We start from the raw sequence: 18,438 nt of genomic DNA on the forward strand, positions 1-18,438 counted from the left end.
TGCAGTGGCGGTGCTCTCATCTCCATTGCCGCCCACCCCATTTTCCAGGACAGGCACCAGAGCTCTTGGATACCCGTGAGCGGACCTTTGATTTGCGGGGCAAGAGGTTGGCGACGAGGACGTTGTAGAGCCAGGTGGAGGCATAGATTTCGGTCACTATGAAGGAGTGGGGTTCTCGTAGTGGTCCGGGTCTATTTGGGTTGTTAAGCCGTTGAAGTCTTTCAGGAGGTGCAAGAAGTAAAAGCCCACTTACAACTGACAGTACAAAATGTGCTAAAAAAATCTTGAGCATTTTTTTTCATCTTCTTATATTTATATTTGAGTTTAGACTTTAGAGTTTAGATGGAGAATTAGGAAAATTTATTAAATTTGAATTTTACTGTACCATGCCAAATTAAAATTTGATTAAGAATTTTTTTAATACCTCTAAAAAAAATATTTTCTTTAATAATTTATTCTTCAATTTCGTAAGTTTCTTCTAATTTGTATGCATTTAACAGGGGGTATAAAACGCGCTAAAAAAAATCTCTTATAATTTGTATGCATTTAAGACGAGACCAACTGCAAACAAATAGCAAGAACTATACATATGATAGCCTTAATATCAATTTCTACAAGTTTATAGCAACTAATATTATCACAACAATATATTCACCATTATGCAACATACGTTGAAAAATCAAAGTTTTGGCACATTCATCCATCTTTTCATAAATAAATAAATGCAAGAAAGTATACGCAATTTCAGAATTTTGCATTTCATACTTTTCTATTTGATGGTGGGAAGCCGTTCTATACACCTTGTAGAAATCCATAATTCATTGTACGGTAAAAAGATCACACAGAAAAAATGGTTAGCAAAATGAACCTAGAACCTAGTATCTAGTATATTTAGTTTGTTAAGAATTTCAGGTTCTCTTTCAAAATGTCAAAGTAATGAATTTTGAGGAACCTAAAAAATTTGAGATATTTAAAATTGTTGTCACAATTTTTCACCTGCACGTTGCAAGACTGTTCCAAGTTCATCTGCTATCTCACGAAGGAGGATAGGTTTTCGAATCAATCCATTCATTCCCACCTGTAGACATCTCTCCTTGATGTGTTCTTCTGCACTTGCAGTAAAAGCTATGATCAAGGGCCAATTATGGCTTTGGAATTTCCGAATCCTTCTTGCAACTTCAAAACCATCCATTTCAGGCATGTGAAGATCCAACAGAATAATTTTGAATGAGTTACCAGAGCCACTTATAGCACCAAGACATTCGAATCCTGATGAAACAGCAGTTACTTGACACCCCAGTTTCTCAAGCAGCTTCTTGGTCACAGTCCTGTTTACATCATCATCATCAGCCAACACAACCTTAAGCCCTCTAAACTGAGAGTTTGAAAAATCTGTAGGAGCAAGAGTGAATCTTCCATGGGATGATCCTATCTGAAACTTGAGAAGAAGCGTCATTCCTTGTGCCAAACCCAGAGAGTTAGTTGATATCCAAATATTACCTTGCATCATCTGCATATTATTCCATATTGTATCAATATTCAGAATTACAAAAAACAATCGCACCACAATAAACTAAACTTATTTCAGTTGGTTTATCACTAGAGATCAGTATTTTGGATTAACAGATCAACCGTAATTTTTCTCGATGAATAATTGGAGGAACCCTTTCACTAAAGTGAGCACTAACTAAAAGCTGAGAAAAATTACAGTCCTATTGGCAAAGTCAGCATTATGATTTTAACTAAATGGCAATGACTGTCACTTTAAACTTCAAGATTTTCTATCAAACAAAATCCTAATGTTTTAATGAAAAACAGTAATGAATATAGTCAAATTTGGAACAGAATGTCTCCTTTGAGCATTTTAGGAGGCCACTGTTATTCAGCATCATGAGTCCATATTGCATAACAAACAGCAAACTAAACAGGGGCTTTCTATGTGAAGGCTATTTCTTATTCATAAAACTGACCTGAGTACCTCACACTTACACTAGCACAATCTAATTTTAATTTACAGTTTCATCAAGCATTCTCAACACCATTAACAAATCCCCAATGCATCATTCACTGACTTAACTAATTGAGGGTTCAATCCAATAATCATCTTCTGAGCATAAAATGTAATGCTCAAAAGGGGGAAATGGTGTTTTTTAATAAACAGTTAAAACTTAAACATTGGAATAATCTATATAACTAACAGAAAATGATGCATAATTTTTCAAGAGATTGATGCACCTACCTGCACCAGCGTTTTGCACATGCTGAAGCTCAGGCCTTCCTTAGGTTCATTGTTGTAGTGCCTTCTACCAGTATAATTTCTTGTTGAAACTGATTCATCTGACTGGGAACTTATACCATTTATCTGAAAATTAAATTTAATATGTACATACTCATTTTGCATGCTCGATCTCCATAATCCAAAACTTCTGTCATCTCTATCTCCACTATCACTTTTAAGATAAACTTGAAAAATGAGATTCCCTTTATCATATATGTTCAATAAATAGCCAATCATATGTAAAATTACTTGGAAAGTCCTTGCCTCATCACCAATGACCAGATCAGGCAAAGACTTGTCAACATCAACTTCAAGACCAAAGCCTTTATATATACACAAACACTTGGCAGTGCAAGAAGCTTCCCTCATCATTGAATGTAGATGGAAAGGTTTCATCTCTAACTGGAAGCTTCCATTGTCATTTGCCGCAATCTCCATCACATCATTAATCAATCGTGATAGTGCATTGCTAACTTTCAAAATTGAATCAATAACAATCTTCTGTTCAGGTCTTATATTATCCTCTTGAAACATTGAAAGCAAGCCCAGGATTGAATGCATAGGTCTCCGCATTCCATGACTCATAACTTTCTCAAACGAGCTCCTTGCCTTCCTGGCCATCATTGCATTCTTTTGAGCCTGTTGCAACGCCCGGTTTTGCTCTGCAAGTTTCTGGCTCATAAGCTGAGACTCTTCAAGAACAGACGCATGAGACAATGCCACAGCCACCTGGTCAGCAACAACTTTCACTATCTCCATTTCATGAGAGGTCCAAGCCCTGGAGTCTGAATTTGGAAGAACCAAAACCAGTACACCATAAGATGTTTCAACAAACTCTGGTGTGCCTCCTTTGAAATTCGAAACATGAAGTATTGGCATGCGAATGGCAGCCACAGCACCAGAATCTCCAGATCCACCACCACCACTACTTGCAGCTCCTAGTGCAGAATCAGGCCTCAAAATCCACACCCCTTGGCTCTTCTTTATGTCCAACACATCAGGATCACTTATAGGAATAGAATTGTGAAAAATCCTTGTTGAGTTTGGTTTCAACTCATGAGTCAAATGCATTTCTCTCCTATCCTCATCAGGCATCCATACTGCACAATTGTGCAAATCCAATGCCTTGGAAAGCTCAACAAGTGTGATATACAAGATGGTATGCTTATCCAGAGATTTCCTAATCTCACAAGTGAGCATCCTAACATGCCAACTAGCTTCCTTCTGTTTCTTCATCATCCCAACCTCCTGGCCCAATTCCAACACATTCTGCCTCAAAAATAGCTCCCTCACTTTGATTTTCAGCAGAAGAGGAATGAGTGTGGGAAAGGAAATTGCAGTGGCACAAGAAACAAGAGCAGTGAGGAACTTAGCAACAGTGAGGGAAAGAAACAACTGGAAGGAGTGTGGGCCATAGTAAGTATAGGCATTGAGCAAATGGGTCAATCCACAGAGAACTATGAAGGCAATGAATTGTAGGAAGACCAATTTAAAGGGGACATTAGAGCAGCTCACAAAGTAAAGAAGCTCAAGGGGTATGGAAAAATATGCAATGGCAATGAAAAAGTCACTCACTTTCTGACAAACCAGCACGTTGTGGATGCTCCAAAGCCCTTCCTCGTCACAATTGCACTGTGAATATTCCACATCGTTGCCACAAACAGAAAGCACCATAACCAACAACAAGAACAACAAAAGAAGCAACCCTCTTTCCATGGCAACAACTAAGTACTACTGTTTTCCTTTTCTAAGTTAATAGCTCAAATAAATTGACATCACAATTGCCATACACGTTGCAATATACTAGATCTAAACTAAGTTTAATTTCACATAAAGTTCTTCGAGTTATAAATAGGCTTTCCCAATTTAGATAAATTCAAACGATTAAATAAATAAATAAATAATGCCACCACTAACTATAGACTCATAATAACTGATTGGATAAAACAGGAAAAGCTCACACCACTAACAATTTGGGGGTAGAAACAGAGAAGATAAGAAGAAATCACGGCTTCCCAACGACAAAGAAGAAAATTTCAATCTTAAGTTTGAAGGGAGCACTTGACTGATAGGTCTTGAAAGCAGAGAGAGAGAGAGAGGGAGTGGGACCCACACAGCTTTACATGAACTGAACCGGGACTCCCTTGCTCTGCTAACACACCTTTACATGTAATAATAAAATGTCTTTAGTCTTTTCCATTTGCATCAACCACTGTATTAATTAAAACATAAGATTTCATAATATCACTTATAATAATAGTTAAGCTTAAGCAAGTATACTTGTTCTTCAACCCAGAACCGTCACTTTACTATTTAAAAATTTAAGTATGATACGATGCATGAATAGGAGCGAATTCAGTATTGTGCCTTGCTTAAAATTTTAAGGCTAATACAAAACTCCATTTTAATTTGATACTCGAATACCAAACTTACTTACCAATATATTGTCACGTGTTCATTGTATATAATTTGTTTTTAACTGGCATAGAAACTTTCTTTTTGCATAAATCTTCATCTAATAAAAAAAACTTTCGTACCCCATTGCTTAGAGGCTCTTCGCTATGTGAAGGTATGGGGGAGGGATATTGTACGCAGCCTTACCCTTGCGTATGCAAAGAGGCTGTTTCCGGATTCGAATCCATGACCAACAAGTCAACAAGGCACAACTTTACCGTTGCACCAGGGCTGCCCTCTAATAGTAATAATAAAATTTGAGTCTTCCAATAATTTATGCATAATGAATGATTGAGATTTGTTAAAAGGACCTCTCCTGTTAATAGTAATAAAAAGGAGAGGATCATAATCGGCTAATAATCCTTAAACAAATATCTTCCTCAACCCAAAATATCTATTTTATTATTTTGTATTTGTCGAAGAATAACGAAGAAAAGATTGTCTTTTGCTATTTTTGTATACTGTGATGTGAGTCTGTGACGCACAGAAATGGCAGTGCGCTACCGTGCTGTACTGCTACTGATATGACCGTTGACAGGATTCGGATTCTCCCTCGACCAAATATCTTTTAACTCTGTTTTAGTTTAGAAGGGATAGATGAAAAGTATAAGAAATAACTTTTAGGTTATTTAACAAGAGAATAAGGGTCTATTCGGTGGAATAAAAAAATATCAAAATGTAAATTTTTATTATTTATTTTTTTCTTTTTTTCTTTTTTTCTCTAACAGACGCATCTAAGTGAAAGAAAATAAAAAAGATATATGTATATAAAATAAAATATAAATATCTTACATGAAAAAAGAGATAAAGTATTAATAAGATAATTTTATCTTTATTATATAATAATAAAAACATCTTTTATTTCCCTTTTGTCCAAATTGCTGAGAAGAGTTGAAGATAAGTTTATATAATTCAATAATTTTGATGCGATTAAACTTTCAATTTCATTCCTAAATCAGTTTCATTCTTAAAGTATTGCTTTCTCTCTTACACTTTTTTATTGCAAATTTCTCTCTTACATAGTCTTTAAAGTAAACAAATTGTATGGATAATCCCTCAAAGATTAGGAACTATAATAAATTTTCCCTCAAGTATTGAAAAAACATTAGTAAAAACATTAATATATGGAATAAATAGAACAATAAATGGATATTTAATAATTTAAGAATTACTCATAATTTCATCTCTTTAAAAGACTATTGGTAATACTTCAAAGATCAAATTGGTGGTTTAATTGTTTTGTTCCATACCAAACAATGGAAAATTGAAAGGATTAAATATTATGGTATTTTCCTTTCACTCACAGCGATTTCATATTTCTATAAAACAAAATTGACCATTAATGGATGATGTCATAGAGATTTCATATATTAATCACTTTGTTAATATTTTATTATTTTATCTTTTTATCATGTGATATTTACATTTATTTATTTATTTATTTTCCTTTTCTTTTTTCCTTTCTAGATGCCAAATAGCATTTGGTATCTATTGATTATTTTCCTATCTTAATGGAAAAAATATTGCTTCAAAATTATTTACTATTAATCGAGATAAATATACATTATAAAATCGAGATAAAAATATGTTACCAATACTTTATATGAGAACATTATTTTTAATTTGTTGAGAAATAATTTAAGAACACTTTGATAACATTAATGAAAAAAAAAAAGAAACACACTTGAGGTTGAGAGTTGATATAGTTTTAACTGGGGGAGTATTAAATATCGAATTCAAAAGGCAAATCATTGTGGCATCCATATTCATTATTCAGCATAGTCGTCCATGTACAAATGCCATCATTACAAGTGACATTACCACCACCAACTCTTATACCAATTTTTTTAAAGAAAAAGAACTTATAATAGTAGATGTATAAAAAAAAGTGAATAATTGTTATTATATAATTAAATCTTAAGTGAATAGCATATGTTATATAAGTTCTATGTACCATTTTTAATTACCTCATACTATTAATTAAAATAAAAAATTGTGTAAATAAATATGTAGTTAAAATTTAAAAATCCGTAAATCTGATATACATTTGTAACGGATTCCATCTATTTTGGTATGTATAGTTAAGAGTTTGCCTAATTGCCACTTTGTCTCTCAGAATTGACAATTCTGTTCACTTTGAGTCACATTTTGTACATTGGTAATTAACAATGTAAACAGACGACATATTAACGATTTTAAAAAACGCCATTGACATGAGAAAAATACTATTGAAAAAGTTAACAAAAAGTTTACTTATTTAAAAACTTCTGAGCATACAGAATATAATTGATAGGTAACATATAACTAACGCCAAGTAAGACAAAATTAAGCCACCCATCTGACACTACACCGTATGTAAACTGTACTCCAAACACCTAAAGAGCTTCATATAAATAACTTTTTAAGTTTTTTTCCTCGTGTAAAATATTTGAGGCATCAACACAAGCTTTATTTTAGTTCCATGCCATTTACTTTCATATATACCTTATCAGCTTAACGGCCTACTTCTGTGATGGCCACAAAGTGAAAAGAAAGAAAAAGACTCGTTACTTTCCGAATAAGCTTATAAATTAAGAACCATAATAATATATGCTTGATAGAATTTTGAACAATATTAAGACTGCACCTTGAAAATGGAAGGAAAATATAGTCCACAATAGATTAGCTAATCTAGGAAGCATATATCTATTATATTTATCCCGGTATAAACTAACAGGCCCGCAAAAATGAAGCAGCCCTGATTTAGTGATTTATAAATACAACATCAGTAAACGAGGCAGAACAATATTTTCAAGGAGATGCACGAGTATTAATTTTCAGAAGCCGCGATCCTTAATGAATGGTGCATACTATAAACAGCATCACGTGACAAAGACTGGTGGTATGTAGAGATATCATACATCTACCGCAAATTCATCACTGCTATCAAATCCAAAAGCCATCTTGGTTCTTCAATCGGGAATTTGTTCATAGCCTCCATTCTCAGGAGACTGGTGCGCCCCATGACCTATCCTTCCTGCAGATAGGAAACCTTATTGCACCATAATGAAAGTACTATAAGGGACGGGTTAATACATACCTGTCAACTCAAAACCAGTATTTCTTGAATCCGGATGACCCCAGTCTGTGGACCGGGGAGGCGTCCCATGCAAACCAAGCTGTTGAATCATGAAATGACTTCCCCCCATAGCTTGATGCTCATCATTTCCCCGGATTGGATTACCACTGGGAGAGTCAACTGATTGGCGGAAACCTAAACTTGATACCGGTTCACCAACTGGAGATGGCAACTTGCTGGCAGAGATGTCACCTTTAACACCAGCACCAGTATCCTTCTTGTTGTCAATAAAGAATGTTCCAACGATGACCTGTGTAGATTAACCTTTCATCAAAAGTGACTTCATGTTGTAATTCTTCATATCAGACAGTGTGAAAACAGATAAAATAGTGAAATTTGACACTATGTGGATATAAGTAAGTCTATATGTATGCCTGATTTTATTCCACTCATTTTCCCAATCATTTTTACTCTCTTACCAAGAACGACCTCGATGCCCACCTCATCTCCCCTTTTTATTCGCAGGAAAAAATTATGTATTAAATGTAAAATCACACTTTTCTTCTACAAGGTAAAGGCAATATAACAAACAGAAACTACAGAAGAATCAGGAGCATAAGTAGAAAACTGTTCTCCATCTACAACTTTCTCCCCAACCCCTTTTACCTTGGAGCATCTGTTTGCCACCTCACAACCTGGACAATGTACAAACAGATCAACAACCACCATCAAACCCTCTTCCTACATATGAGGTTGGTTATATTAATCAAATGATGACATTATGTCCTAATCATAAATCATGGTCAATGACACATCATTTAAATCAAAGTCCTTAATGGTTTGGCCTACAACTTTTCAAGGCATAAAAGGCAAATTGATCAAGACCAAGAAAAATAGATGTAGGGCACAGCTCAAATCTCCCACCCACAAATTCAGCCATAGTTCTTTCTGAAATTACCTGAACTGGACCAGCTGCTTTAAGCGGCCCACCAACTCCACCACCTATGATTTGTCCATCAGTATTAGATAAGCATACACTGAGACCACCAGTTCGAGTTCCAAGTTCATTACGGACATAAGAACCAGTAAGTGAAATAATCTCAAACCGACCCTGATGTCAAAGCAAGAAATAGTTAAACTGTTATGACTGCAATATGAGCACATGACTATCAAATATGATAAAGAAAATTCATTTGACTAAAAAATCAAACAATAAAAATTAACAATTATTATTTTCAGCAATTAGTCATATGTTCATTGAGCCACAGATTATGATTCCTACTTGATAGTTAATTCAGTGGCAACACAGGAAAATGATATTACTAGTTTACTGCCGCTTGGCACTAACTTCAAGTGAGTAGTCGTAATCTAATAGACAGTTTTCATAAAGGTTCCTCTTAGTGTCTGTGCTCTTGAAGGTAACTGAAGAATGAAGATCAATTTTCTTGTAAGAGGGTGCAGGAGCTAACTACGGAAAATGAAACCATTTTGTTAAGCTTCCAACTTTGACCATCAGAAAAGTTGTCCATAGAAGTTGGGTTTATACAAACAAGCCATAAGCACACACATGTATATGAGAGAAAAAAATGAAAAATATGGAGAGAGAAAATTAGTTATTGTTCTTAAATAATATTTTTAAAATTGAAGTTTCCAATCCAAAGTTTTTTATTAGTATAAGTGAGAAACAAGAGGATTCAGAGAGGATTTGATAATTTTAATCAATTATTTGATGGCAAGAGAAAAATCTTAAATTACAGGGTGAATTGCATTTTCCTCCAACAAGTAATGCTTAAACTACACTTCCTTTCCCTCCAATTTTAAAAACTACATTCTCCATCCACTCCAGTCCAATTACAGTAAATGATACTCTTAAGGATGGTAAACAATTATGAATAGGCCTCCTACTAGGAAAGGAGATGGGTAAGATTTGAAAAAGGCATTATAGTATCCATTCCTACACCAACATTTGAAACAAATACCCATCTCCAAACACACCCACATTGGTAGCAACTTTAGTGTCCATCTCTGTACCCTATGGTAGCTACATACATATATATACCCTCATGGCCTCACCCATTACCCGCATTCTAATTAAACAGAATATTTTCTTTTAATGAGTTTTCTTTGAGCAACTAGTAAAACAAAAATTCTTTTTTAAATACTGAAATTAATTATGAAAAATCAACAAAACAAAGAACATTAATTAAAAATTCTACCGCAAGTTGGATGGAAGAACAACCAACTGCTCCCATAACTAGTTGAATATGAAGCCAAGAAGACTTTAGACAACAGAGTCACGACAACAACAACACTTAGGGTTTTGAGATGAGAAGTATATGATCTGTGTAGACTTCGATCCATGATAATTTGTATTGTTGAATAAGTAATTAGGTATAATATTTCTAATTTTAGATTTGATGTATTAAATAATATATGTGGGTATGGGTGGGGTGAGTATTAAAGTACCATATTGGCATATCCTATTCCTATAATTTTAGGACTTTTAAGAACGAAATAATATTTACTATAGTCCTACTAATGGCTTTGGAACTTCACCCAAAATCTTTATTTTTATTGTGTGATAGTAGTTTAAAAATAGTTGCCATTACCAACAGTGTTGAGTGCCACAGAGAGAGACTATCTTTAAGAGGCCCATTCACATTAAATAACTAAAATTTAACAAGCATTAATATCTCTAGGGCAGAGAGTGTAAATGTGCAATTTACCCAAATAAACAATAAAATCCAAAATAACATAACCAGATTTTGAGCCTTGGTTATCTTAATACTCACAAACTAGATTTTGACCAAAGTTGCAAGTTTCAACCCGTTCCTTTTCCTTTTAAAGAAAGATTGTTTGAAGAATAGCTATTAGAATATAACAAAAAGACATGATAAAAAATGGTTACTAATATTTTACCTCATATGCAATGCTGCCTCCTGAGGTTGCTGGCTGGCGAAGAGAGGCATTAGAGATGGAACCAGATGCAGACAGAATACACATCTCACGCCTACTTTGTTGCATAAATAACATAATTTTCTGGCCAACATCCTATTGAGTGCACAGTTAAACAGTTATAAAAAGTAGTAAATATACAGAAGAAAGCTGAAAATAAAACTGGACTAATGACAACGCATAATATATTCAAAATCATGGACGGAGGAAAGTTATATAAAGAGTGGTGAACTACAAGGAGAAATGGAATAACATAAGGAAAAAAAAAAAAACAGAGAAGCATAGTTCACTGAAATATTTTTTTATGTTTGGAAATGCAGAAAAAAAATCAAGAGAAATTATTCTGACTCTTAACAGTTCACAACTTCACATCACATCCACAGGTTAGCAATAGCTATTAGGCACACCCATTGTGCCTCACCTGGATCCATTATAGGAACCCTTAAGAAGGTGCAACTTGGTGAACTTCAGCCAAGAGATCCCCGGTGTGACTATGCTGACCCCTAAAAGGCACTATCCCTGAATTGCAGTAGATCACTCCCTCCCATTACACCATCTCAATTACAAGAGACATTGCCACATAATTTATCATATCTCTCTCCGTAAACTCACTTAGTAACTTAGAACATGATCTACCAAGAAATTATCATTTGAAAAAACTGGAATCACCACAACACAAAGACGGATAACCATAAAGGATGAACAAATCCCCACATGACTATATAGGTCGGGGTGGAACAAACCATATAGTAATTACTAATTAGTAGAATTGTAAATGAGCCGAGCTATCCATGAACTATTTATTTAAACTTGACTTGTCAAATGTTCGATCAAGTATAATTGTTTAACTAAATAAACAAACTCAAGCTTGATATTGAGCTAAGTAATTTAAAATTTTAAATGAACCAAGTCCAAGCTTTACACACACACACACACATATAGATAGATCGATCTTGTTATAGCATACTACATGTTGAGCAGAAACTTCTATTTGTATAGTATTATCTAGTATTCAAATATTTTATTAAATACTAAATTGTTAAAGTTTAAAACTAATTTAAGGAAAATTTCCACAAAAGCAAAAATAATTCAGTTAAAAATGAGCTAAACAGACCAAACTCAAGCTTTATTTTTCATAAATAAGTAAAAAAATAAAGCTTTCAGTTAAGCTCGTTTAAATAAATTAACCATGCTGAGTAATCCCTTTTTTTTTACAAGCCAACTCTAAATTTTCAGTTACACTCTTACTAATTAGTAAGAGTCAGAAGTTGAATTTTCCAATTCTAACAAAAGCCAGTAAAGTTATATTTATAGGGCAGTAGATACTTACAATTACATGCACAACTTAGTTGCCATATGTTAGCAGAATAGAATATAGATTGTCGGACTGTTTAGATATATGTATGTATATATATATATATATATATATATATATATATATATATATATATATATATATATATATATATATATATATATATATATATATATATATATATATATAATCATGAATTTGGTCCTTCAAGTATTACCCTCTCTCTTAAATAGTCATTAAAGTAATGAAATTATATATTGAATATCCATCAACCTAGTCCCTACGTTCATATAATCGACTAATGTCCAGGGACTAATTTGAAGGATATTTCAATATTTGAAAGACCAATTAATATGATTTCTAATAGTTGAGAGATTGTTTATATAATTAGTTTATTTTAGGAACTACTTGGAATAGAAAGTAACACTTAAGGGATGAAATTAATTGATGGGCTTATTCAATAATATAATAACATAAACATTTGGGACTTGGTTACAGGCCAGTCACTGTAGTTGCACGGTGCAGCAAGCAGATGCAGAATTCTAAAATCAACAAACAATAATAATATTGGATGTCTGTGAAGTGTGAACAACGAACGCATACCTCACCAGCAGCAACAGAAATGACATGCGGAGTGAACCCTTGCCCTGCATTGCCTGCATCAAATTATAACTAAGCTATGAAACGCTATACTCACTCGCAATCCCAATCTTAAAACTTTTCAAAATTAGAAACAAAAAATCAGAAGGGAGAATTAGATAACAAAAATTGAGAAAGGGAAAGCGAAACCGAACCTAGAGCGAAGGAATGGGATTTCTTGGAGGAAGGGAACGTCGGGGAGTGGGGCTTCTTGTCCACAGAGAACGAATGAGACAACGTCGTAGCGGCTTTCTTCGCGGCCAGAGCTTGCTCCGGCGTTCCGTACTTCCTCGGCCGCCCGCGCTTCCGCTTCGCCGGTTCAAGCTGCGACGAAACAGCGGACGCCACAGAGTGGGGGTAAAGTATGTGGGACCCATCCGCGTTCGGCAAGAGCCCGTTGGTCGGAGACGCCGTGGTCTGCGGTGGTGGCGGCGGCTGGTGGTGTTGGTGCTGTTGGTGGTGGTGGTGGAAGAAAGAGGTGAGTTGGTTGTCATTAGGTTCCATTTTTGAAACACAAAGATGTGTGTGCTGCCACTGCAATTTTTTTAAAAGATATTTTTAATTTATTTTTATAATGAAAACAAAAACACTTTATCTTGGAAGAAGGGCAGGGTCCCGAGTCTGAACTGAAGCCTCTGATTTGGAGTCTCACTCTCTTATTTTGACCCTTCATCATATCTATCTCCATTTTTTATATATATTCTATTATTTGTGGGAAAGGGTGGGACGTGGATATTTGTATGGGTGACAGGCAAGTAAAGGGTAGGAGTAGTCACAGACAGCGACACTGACAACCAAATATTACAAACCGATAAGGGTTGGGCTTCTTCCTAAATCCTAGTCCTCACTTCATTTCTTACTCTTACTGGCTTCGTTGGGTTGGATTGGGCTTATATTCTCCCAAACCTAATATACACGACAAAGGGCAAAAATTTCTCTCTCCTCTCCACACAAATAGAAGATTTTTCCTTTCATTTGACTAAAACAACTTTCTCTTTCCTTTTTTTTTTTGTATTTTCAGTTTAATTATAATTTGATTACAATTTTAAATTAACTCTTAATCCTTACATGTAATTTTTATTTTATTTTAAACAAATAGATTTTTAAGAAGTGATAGTTAGAAATAAATTCACAACGAATTTTATGGAGACACAACTGTTCTTACAAATATTTTAAATTTTCTTAATATAATACATATGAATAGTTATAATTTTTTTTCTTAAATTAAAATGATGTAAATAATCATAATGTAAGAATTATTGTCACAAATTAATTTATAAAAGTATTTATTTTCTTTGCATCTTAAAACTTTTGAATTTGTTTCTAGAGATGATAATGTGATGTATGTTTGGCATGAATAACATAATCAACACGAGTATGTTTGGCTTAAAAATAGAAGTAAAATGAGAGAAATAGGAAGGAAAAAAAATAATAGAAAGTGAGATAATTTGTAAGATTTTGGAAGAAAAGAAAGTAAAAGGAAAAAAAAGTAAGTTTTTTTTAAGTAAAAGGAAAAAAAAAAATATGTATACAAAATGACATAAAAAAATAAGTATCCAAGTACTTTTAACTTTTATTTTTTCTTCTTGCAAAACTAATTGACAGAACGAAAATAAATCAGACACTTTTACGTGATTCTTCATTCTCTCATCTTGGTTTCTATTCTTTGAAATAGACTGTATATGTATAGCATAAACTAGCATGATTAAATTTTTATTTTGGTTCGTGTACTTAACAATTGTTTTTAATCAAGTCTCTTATATGATGTTCATTTTCAATCTGGCTCCTGCAAAAAATGCTGGATAAATCTTTTTTTCTTTTTCTTTGGGTAAGTCGGGATGAATCAAGGTTAGATATAAACCAAGAAAACTTATAGTTGCTTTTCATATCTAGTGACTAATACCAAGGTCATTTTATGACAAGCCAACGTATCACTTTATGTACAACTATTATTGTGGTAGTATGCAAAGTTTTTAAAGTTTTGCAACGGTTATCCATCTAGAAGCCAAGATTGGTTGTGGGATTTTGTTAGGTTGTGCTATTGGGTTTGTGAATGAGGAAACATCAGTGAGTGAGAACAAATAAGCTGAGCAAAGTGCTGCCACTCATTGTTATGGCAAGTTTAGCAGTAGCATTAGGTGGGTTATGTGATTTTTAAAATTTGCCGTAAAATAAATTAGATATTTCATGTTCCCCAAAAGAAGAAAACATCAAAGTGGCAAAATGTTTAATTAAATTTCCCATTTTTTCCAGAGTCAAGGAGCATATGACATTTGAGGGGTTAGAATATTATGCATTACGAGGGTCGAGGGTTATGGCCGATTAGACCATAAACTGGTGGTCGCACTTTCTTCTGCCTACTTTCTGCGCAACAAAGTGAAGAAACTAGAACACGCAAAAACTTAAAAATATCATTGAAAATCCATTCCATTGCAATTCTGTTACATATCAGAATAACTTGATAAGAAATCAACACCATTTTACCAATATAAATCACAGCTTAAGTAAAAGGAAGAGGTGATTACAAGTTACAACAGAATCCATCAAAGACAGAACAGTGAACAAAACAAAACAAAACATTACCATAATCAACCAATAGTCACTCCCCAACAACAAACATGATGATTTTATCCCAGGTGATGTCAAATACATGAATTACATGATACCATTGTTTTTGGTTAAAATCCAAATTCCCAGAAGTATTATTCACAATCAGTAGTCACCACCTCCACTGAAAAAAAAAACATTGGAAAAATTGCAAACCAGGTTAAATACACCTGTATGGACCTCCAAGAATTGCAAGTTTCAATGCAGAAGCTTTAGAGCCCATCTTTAGGAGATTCACTATCAGTTGTTTCCTTGGTAGATGCCGTTGCCAAGGCATGCGAGTTTTTCATTTCTTCTAACTGTGAAACAGTATGGTACACAGTGAATAAACCCTAACATCCATCAAACCAAAAAATTGGATCGGTAGAACTCTCCCTAGATTGGTGATACTAAGATTTGAACCCCTAATGTTTTAGGTAAAGATTGCTAGAGTCACAATCCACTTATATGGTGATCAATCACTATATAGAAAGTTAACATATTTAAGAATACATCTAATAGAAGGCAAGATTTTGGACAATCAGTTGTATCTATTTTAGTGGTATGTGAGGGAACCCACAATAATTAACCTATCACATTTCTCCAATCCCGATAAATGTTAACTTGACCATCAAATGTGCGCATGTATGTGCGCGCCAGCATGTGTATAAGACACATATCAAGGGAGAAGGCCTTTTATATGTGAAATTGAGATGGACAAATATTGACCATTAGATCTTAATATAAATTATCAAAATTAAAACACAAAAAATCACAACTTCTTGAAAAAGTTGTGACTATTAGTAACTTTTAATCTTGATTGTCCGTATATCCAAGAAGGGTAACATGTGAGTGACGAGAGGATCTGCTAGCCTTGATCATACAATCAAAGTGGATGGTCAAAATTAGTTTTAAGTAAAACAATCTTGACTATCCAATATCCATTCATTCCATTGATGGTAATATGACTAAAATTAACTTTTATCACTTCTCACATTCTTGTTAGATATGCCACACATTATGTGGCCACAAAAAATCTATGATATGCTATCAAGCAGAGATAATGATTGGCTGATGTCCTGCTTTCTTCTCCTCTGTCAGTCCCCAACCTCCTTCCCTTCTATGCAGGTCCATAGCGATTTTCCAATCCCCATTCCCCCTTACTTTGTTTCCTACATTATCTTCTAATGCCCAAACCCCCCTAAACATAGCCAAGTTCCCTAACCACACAAGATATTAAATCCATCATAACCACATTTCAATCCATATTCTTGTGGCTAACCAGGGACCCCACTTTCATCACAAGATTTATGCACAAAAAATATATTTATTTCACCTGCCATCTAGAACCCCGAATATCTCAACAAAACCCCAGAGCATTACAAGCAGCAATTTGAAGGTTTGTGTTAACTTATAGTTACAGATACAAAACCCACAATCATTTTGTCACAACAGATAAACTTCAAATAATATACTCCTTTTTAAACTATTGCTTTTGATAGATGTCGTTAATCTTACGTCATCATGTCATCACTTAAATTAGTATAGGTACCGAAAGTAAAAGTTTGAATATCTTAAGAAATAAAATAAATTAAAAAATATTTTTTTAGGTAGTAAATTGAAAAATGAATATATTACAAGTATAAAAAACATAATTAAGCCTTGAACTTTTATAGAAATTCTCTCGTCAACTTATCACAGACTGTATTTTAACTACAAATATTTACAGTAAGTGCCTTGTTCAGTAAAAAGTAAAAGTAAAAGGCACCTCTTTGCAGGTTTTCTGGTGTGCAGCTAAGAGGTCATTGTATTTGATTTGCAGATCGGAGAATTCGGCTTGCAACTTTTCATATTCTGAGATGGAAGGACAGCTTAATTTCTGTTGAATGAACCTGCCAAGGCCCAAGACAAGAGAAGCGTGTCATTCACACGTGTCGAGTCGAGTCACACAGATCAAACAAAATAATCAGAATTGGAAGTGAAAAAAAAAAAAAGAGGGGAGAAAACATACTCGACGGCAGAAGAAGGCTTGTCGTTTTGCTCGTACAAAGAAACCAGAACTTCAGCAACAACGGCAACAAAGGAATATCACTTTGAGTGTTAGATTTAGCAATTTATTTGAAAAGCAAAATATCACCTTTGGTGAGAGCGTCGACAGCTCCACTTGTTTCCAGATATTTTCTAAAAGCTTCCTTCTTTGCTTCTTTTTCCTACGATTATGACATTGTGAGACTCAGATTCGTATCTATTATCTAAGAAGATAAGGGGAAAGCAAAAAAGTAATGTTAGAACCTCTTTGTATCGCATCATCCTCTCACACTCAAACTAAAACTCAATATCTCTATTCTTTGCTTTGGCAGCTGATCTGCCACCACCGTGGTCCAAAAACGAAATCGAATGCAGTGCATCTGTTCAACGCCTTTATTTATTTATTTTAAAAATAAATCTTTCTTTTTGTGTCGTAAACCATCATTTTCATCTTTAATTTTAATACTAGCAAAAGATACCAACACTGCAACACATTGTCAAATATATTGCTTCGGACACAATTTTATTATTAATTGAAGTTTAATTGTATATTTTACTACTTCTTATTTTAATAAAACTCATTCAATTTATTCACACAAAAAAAAAACTCATTCACTTTTGAATTTTAATTAATGGAAAAAAGAACGTATTAAGACAGTAGTGTTATAGAATAAATTATTAGTATTTTTTTATTCTTAAGGTATTATCCTCTTTTCTAAGTACTTTTTAAGTAAAAAAATACTTAAATAGTTTTTAAGTATTAAAAATCACCCTAAGTACTCTTCCAAATATTTAAAAATCTTTAGAATTAGTGTCTAAACTTTCCTAAAACATATCAACTTAGAAACTAAAGCGCCTTTCAAAAAAAAAAAAAAAAAACTGAGAAACTAAAGTGATGAAAGTCACTTCCATAGTGAACTGGGCTCAAATGCTGGTATGGAAAAAACAAGAAACTAAAGTGATGAGTACCTTTTTTGGTATAAAATATTAAATACTTTGAAAATTACTTAAATAATGTTATTATTCTAGGAAACACTTACAAGAAACACTAATGTTTTGGAGGCAAAATTAATGGTTTATTTTTCTCCCTCACCATCATTTAATGTTTTAATAGGGTGTGAAAAA

General features: G+C 33.7%; 3 protein-coding genes across 8 annotated transcripts; all 3 read right to left on the bottom strand.

Moving 5' to 3' along the window:
* Nucleotides 1–667: 667 nt before the first annotated feature.
* LOC114407745 (protein EIN4-like) lies at nt 668–4,725 on the bottom strand. 4 transcript variants are annotated; one of them, XM_028370965.1, is made up of 3 exons: nt 3,854–4,725; nt 2,240–3,673; nt 668–1,510 (listed from the first exon to the last, which is right to left on the bottom strand). In XM_028370965.1, exons 1-3 carry the CDS (start codon nt 3,992–3,994, stop codon nt 983–985), a joined length of 2,103 nt encoding a protein of 700 aa, XP_028226766.1. In that variant the 5' UTR covers nt 3,995–4,725; the 3' UTR covers nt 668–982. The 4 variants fall into 4 exon arrangements, with proteins under 4 accessions (XP_028226766.1, XP_028226769.1, XP_028226767.1 ...); XM_028370968.1 differs by having other exon boundaries at nt 2,240–3,735; nt 3,854–3,980; XM_028370966.1 differs by having other exon boundaries at nt 2,240–3,570; nt 3,854–3,965.
* A 2,557-nt stretch (nt 4,726–7,282) lies between these two features.
* On the bottom strand, nt 7,283–13,351 carry LOC114407747 (AT-hook motif nuclear-localized protein 14-like). Of its 3 annotated transcripts, none has more exons than XM_028370974.1 (6): nt 12,855–13,351; nt 12,664–12,716; nt 10,710–10,841; nt 8,749–8,901; nt 7,812–8,100; nt 7,283–7,739 (listed from the first exon to the last, which is right to left on the bottom strand). In XM_028370974.1, exons 1-6 carry the CDS (start codon nt 13,201–13,203, stop codon nt 7,684–7,686), a joined length of 1,032 nt encoding a protein of 343 aa, XP_028226775.1. In that variant the 5' UTR covers nt 13,204–13,351; the 3' UTR covers nt 7,283–7,683. The 3 variants fall into 3 exon arrangements, with proteins under 3 accessions (XP_028226775.1, XP_028226773.1, XP_028226774.1); XM_028370972.1 differs by having other exon boundaries at nt 7,283–7,763; XM_028370973.1 differs by having other exon boundaries at nt 7,283–7,748; nt 12,855–13,208.
* A 1,759-nt stretch (nt 13,352–15,110) lies between these two features.
* Nucleotides 15,111–17,735, bottom strand: LOC114407748 (c-Myc-binding protein homolog). The gene is made up of 5 exons (XM_028370975.1): nt 17,578–17,735; nt 17,423–17,495; nt 17,297–17,345; nt 17,054–17,177; nt 15,111–15,605 (listed from the first exon to the last, which is right to left on the bottom strand). The coding sequence occupies exons 1-5, from the start codon at nt 17,593–17,595 to the stop codon at nt 15,519–15,521; spliced, it is 351 nt and encodes a 116-aa protein (XP_028226776.1). The 5' UTR covers nt 17,596–17,735; the 3' UTR covers nt 15,111–15,518.
* Nucleotides 17,736–18,438: the final 703 nt, after the last annotated feature.

Source organism: Glycine soja, chromosome 3 (assembly GCF_004193775.1).
Source record: "Glycine soja cultivar W05 chromosome 3, ASM419377v2, whole genome shotgun sequence".
In the NCBI taxonomy this organism is placed as follows: Eukaryota; Viridiplantae; Streptophyta; class Magnoliopsida; order Fabales; family Fabaceae; genus Glycine; species Glycine soja.